The following is a 5,000-nucleotide window of genomic DNA, read 5'->3' on the forward strand; positions in this document are numbered from 1 at the left end:
ATATATAGACTACATAATACTGTGTTGACTTTTCCTGCAGCTTTCTTCAAAATTGCACAGGAAATATTAGAAGTCCTGGATAATTTGTGGTGTACTTACTTCCTGACTTAGCTAAGCTCAGACAGGGAGCAAGAGCTTTGACATCTGTTATTGATGATAAAGTTTTCACCTGTACTATAAATGATACATAAGTTCAACAGTAGTATGTACTCCAGGCAGTTTAAAATTATATAATTTTTTCATATTTCTTGAGGCCTTCCTTAATGGTCTTCAGAAAATAAGTAGGTTTTAACGCGTTCTTGAGTTGACTCATTACAACCAGTTGCAATAGTAAACAAACTTACTCTCTGTTGCATACATAAAACTTGATCATTTAAATTTGCTGATCCATAGTGTTTCCATTGATGTATAACACTGTGCCATACAACAGCTAAACAAGCAATTTCCAGGCAATATTTTTCTATCTAGTGTCTATTGCTGCCTGGTGTTTAATAATACAATACATACATAACATAATAAATGTGTCCTCATAATCATAATTCACTCCAATACTAGCTTGTGTATTTATTATACTTTATTTTGTTTAAAAAAAACATGCTGCCTAACAGTATATGGTGTGAATCATAGCACATGCATTCAGGATCATTTATTGCATGGCTCTTGAAAGTTGCAATATTCTTTTTTAAATTTCTTTCATGACCGTTACCTGCTAGTGTTAGCAGTAACATGTGAAGGTGGAGGGAAACAAATGTTACTAAATTAACAGGAAGGTGGGAAGTCAGTGACCATTATTTTTATGAGATAAGGGCAGTTTTGGGATCCTGAGTTTCATAGTTGAGATTGGATCAAGGTCGTTTAGAAGGAAGTTCAAGATTTTGAAATTAGTGGTGTTAAGTGGTGGTTGTGAAGATAAAACTGATATTTCCTCTTTCATTTGGTCAGTTTAAGATTTGAGTTATAATTGTTATGCTCCTCTGTTGCCAACTTGATGTGATCTCCATTTTTTTTACTTCTGATTTGAACTTAATTTTTTGTCAGAAATGCATATTCTTATGGTGGCAAGCATAGTAATATAGGAAAAAACAAAAGGAACATTTGCATTGTTTGAAAATCTGTTGCCTGCTTTTATGAAAGTCAGCGCACTATATAGAGTCTAGTGGAAGTAATAATATATGCTGGGGGACCTACTAAAGTAATGCTAATTAGACTTACGTCCTCCAACTTCATGGCATGTTTGTTTCCTTGTAGTGATGCAAAATGATGTGTATGAATACTCATGTTTTCTTCTACTTTCTACAGCGAGGGCGGTTTTTTTAAAGCACATTTAATATTTCCACGAGAATATCCCCTTCGGCCGCCCAAAATGAAGTTTATTACAGATATTTGGCATCCAAACAGTAAGTATTTCAATACATGTGTATGAATGTGACAAAACTTTTATTGTTATAAGATTAAAATAACATCATGATAATTGGTCTTTTTATATTCATGTATTGTAAGTCTTTTATCCATTGCCACAGGGAGAGCAAGTGTCTGTGCCATATCCACTCTGATTTTAGTCAGTTTAAGTTAATTTTGTTTAAACATAGATGGCTCCTCAAGTTCAAGTCACCAAGGAGTTCATTAGAAGGCCTTCCTTACATTGTCTGATTACCCCATTCCTTTGTGTTTTGAAATATTTTTCTGTGCCATTGCTGTTATTAAAAATTATATTAGCAGTAAAGAGAAAATATAAGTATTTCTGAAAATTAAGGAAAAGGGTAAGTCAGTGAGAACAGTTTGGCCTAATAATTTGCAGCCAGGTAACTAAGCACTTGTGGAACTATCCATTTAGAAGCAAAACAGATAAGCCAAAATCACAGTGGATATGGAATGCATGTTTGCTGTCCTGGCAACAGCAGATTAAGATGATGTTATTCCAGTAAATCCTATTATTTTGTCTTACTTTCTTTAGCCATTATTGGTTCCATATGTTAGATAGTATCATTATTATTTTTGAGGAATAAACATGACAATCTAGTCCTATACACACAAGAACTGTAAAAAACACACGTGTGCTTCTAAATACCCCCATTCCTTCATTTCAGTTGAAAAGAATGGAGACGTGTGTATCTCAATTTTGCACGAACCCGGTGACGACAAGTGGGGTTACGAAAAGGCGTCGGAACGTTGGCTTCCAGTGCACACGGTTGAAACTATCCTTATCTCGGTCATCAGTATGCTAGCAGATCCTAATGATGAAAGTCCAGCCAATGTTGATGCAGCAGTAAGATTTTTGTTTTATGTATATTTCTTTTCAACTTCCCTGTGTTAGTTAGTTATCTCTTGCTTTTCTGTTTTCTTGTTTCTTGTTTAATTTTGAAAGATATATTCATGTATTGTGCTATTTTTTTTATCATGGAGTTATTGGGTAAGGTCCTCTTTTATCTTATTTTATTTATTTTTTAATTTTTTTGAACATTTTTGTCACTGCTTAGTGTATATTACCTATTTATATTCTTAAGTTACAGATTATAGGGACTTAGTACAGATCTGGAGTTTAATATTAGAAAAAGATATTCATAACTTCTTCCTATATTTCTTTCTTTCATTCTTTCATTTCACAAGTTTTTAATTTTTTTATTAATTTTGCTGTAATAGATTATAAAGTACTGCTGACGTATCAATGTTGAAAATTATTTTATTATTGATATATTAAGCATTTTAAACCTCATATTATTTTGTATCTTCAGTTGCAATGTTTATTGTTTATGATATAATTAGAGAAAATTATAAATAAATGCATTGAAGAGGATTAATAGGAGTTTCATTGGTTAGCTGTTATTATTATTTTTTTTTTAGTTTTTGTTTATACATTAATTTTTCTCCTTTTGTAATTTTATTTTTTCATGTCTTAATTTTTAGAATTATTATCTTTATTTAAAAACAAGCAGCCCTCATTATAGAAATGTTTCCTAGTTTTATGGCCACTTTAGAGAGGAGGAGGTGCATTACTATTGTAAGTTGACTGTGGTATTGAGGTAGGTGTGAGGGAGGAAAGAATGGTTATGGTATGATACAGCTTGCTGAATAAGCACATGGCCTCCCCAAAACTATCAAGCTGGGATATTATCTGGTAATGCATTCGAACATAATGCTATATACCTTGTTAAAAAAAGGTCTAAGAAAATTGGGTCACTTGCTTTTAATATTTGAAATGTAATACTAAGAATGAATTTGAAAAAAAGCAGACATTAATTTTTTAATTGATTATTAATGCCCACACCCATATTCCTTACAGCTTACACTTACTAAAAGATAAATATTCTAAAGTAATAGTACTAATGATAAAAATAGATAAATAAAATAAATGCAGAAGCATGTAAATATATGATATAGTAGCCATTTGCTTATATTTAATTTTCCTTTTCTAAAACATTTACAAGTTGATTACCATGTAACCTAAATGTATATTTATCAACAAAGTGAAAACAAATGTTTCTTACATATCCACTTGTTCTTCCTTGTTCAATCATGACATGTTTGTGTAACATATATAACTATATTTCATTTATTTTTTTATAAAAGATCAGTTGATAAGGTTGCTACTCTCATATCTGTCAGTTAGTTTCAACCCTATTTAAGCCTAAATTGGTAATGATGCATTAATATCATGGAAAAGGAAGGGAAAAGTAATGGTAGTCAACAATATCACATGTCACTGCATGGAAATTATCTTTTTTAAAGTATATGTAATTTTGAGAGGATGAACCCTTTGGTTTGAAAATATCATATCAACTTTTCCCGCACATTTTGTTTTGGCAGGAGAATATCAGCTGTTCTTTTTTTTTTTTTAATCTTGATTGTGCCAACTTATGTCTACAATGCATAGAGCTTGGTTATGTATGTTACATATGTTATTGGTGCTTTATGACTGAACAAGATAGAAGAGTACGCATGTATGGATAATTTTCCTTTTTTGTTTTGTTTTTTGTTCTGTCGATGTGCTGTCATGTCAAAACAGGAATCAGTAATTTTTATTCAAATAGATAGGCAAATATAGGCAACAGACTGTTATAGTGTGTATTTGTTTATTTTATTTCATTTTATTATTATTATTATTATTATTATTGTTTTTTTTGTTTTGTTTTTTTAATAGATTTCATAGAAGCATTTATCCTGTAATGAGTGTAAGCTGTAGGTATTAACATTCTATTTGGAAATCAAGACATGGAAGATCTGTTTCTTCCTATACTATCTCATACATTTTTTAAATATTAAAATCTGAATGGCAAAATTTCATAAGACTTTCTTAACATTGTTTACACTTAATCCTTTACTGCCGGGTCACGCCTTGCGGTGTCATAACAAACCGCTCAGTCTGCTGGGATGTTTGGCTTGATGTAACGAACTCCCGTGCTTGAAGTCGGCTTGTTGCCATTAATCTCCAGAGTGTAGAGTTTTTATTTATTTTCTTCACCCTGCAGTGTCGGGTTATATTGTTACATTTAAATATATTTAAATGCAATAATGCTACCAGATAAAATCCCTGGTCAGTAACCTTAGGGTGGACTCAGATTTATTCTGCCAACTATGCAATGATTGTTCAATAAAAAAGATATAGAATAATTATTCATTTCTTATAAAGAAAACAGGTTTTAAAATTTTAGATTATAAAAACATATTGATAAAGTCTTGAAAACAAAGCTTGTTGAATTTGAAAAGAAGACCATTGTTAACTCTTAACCCTTGGGTGCTGCATTTTTGCTGCATTTTTGTTTTGTCAACTTTGTTTACTCATAGCTGGCTTCATAAGTGCATGGGTGCCCAAAGAGTTAATTTATGCCTACCTAATCTATTTACCCTTTTCCTTAAATTTTTGGGAAAAGATTTTTTATCTTTAGACTATTATTACTACTGATATAAAAATTACTGTTATATTTATTATTATTATTACTATTGTTATTACTGGCATTATTATCATTATTTACATTACTAATAGTAGTAAGAGTAAAAACTTT

General features: G+C 31.0%; 1 protein-coding gene across 1 annotated transcript in view; it reads left to right on the plus strand.

The window, feature by feature from the left end:
- The window catches only part of LOC125034442 (ubiquitin-conjugating enzyme E2 G1), a 19,561-nt gene that overhangs the window by 10,203 nt on the left and 4,358 nt on the right, over nt 1-5,000 (plus strand). Inside the window, exons 3-4 of the mRNA XM_047626191.1 lie at nt 1,300-1,397; nt 2,088-2,266. Of these exons, the coding sequence (XP_047482147.1) occupies nt 1,300-1,397; nt 2,088-2,266 (277 nt within the window). The remainder of the gene's footprint in view (nt 1-1,299; nt 1,398-2,087; nt 2,267-5,000) is intronic.

This window comes from Penaeus chinensis, chromosome 18 (genome assembly GCF_019202785.1).
Source record: "Penaeus chinensis breed Huanghai No. 1 chromosome 18, ASM1920278v2, whole genome shotgun sequence".
In the NCBI taxonomy this organism is placed as follows: Eukaryota; Metazoa; Arthropoda; class Malacostraca; order Decapoda; family Penaeidae; genus Penaeus; species Penaeus chinensis.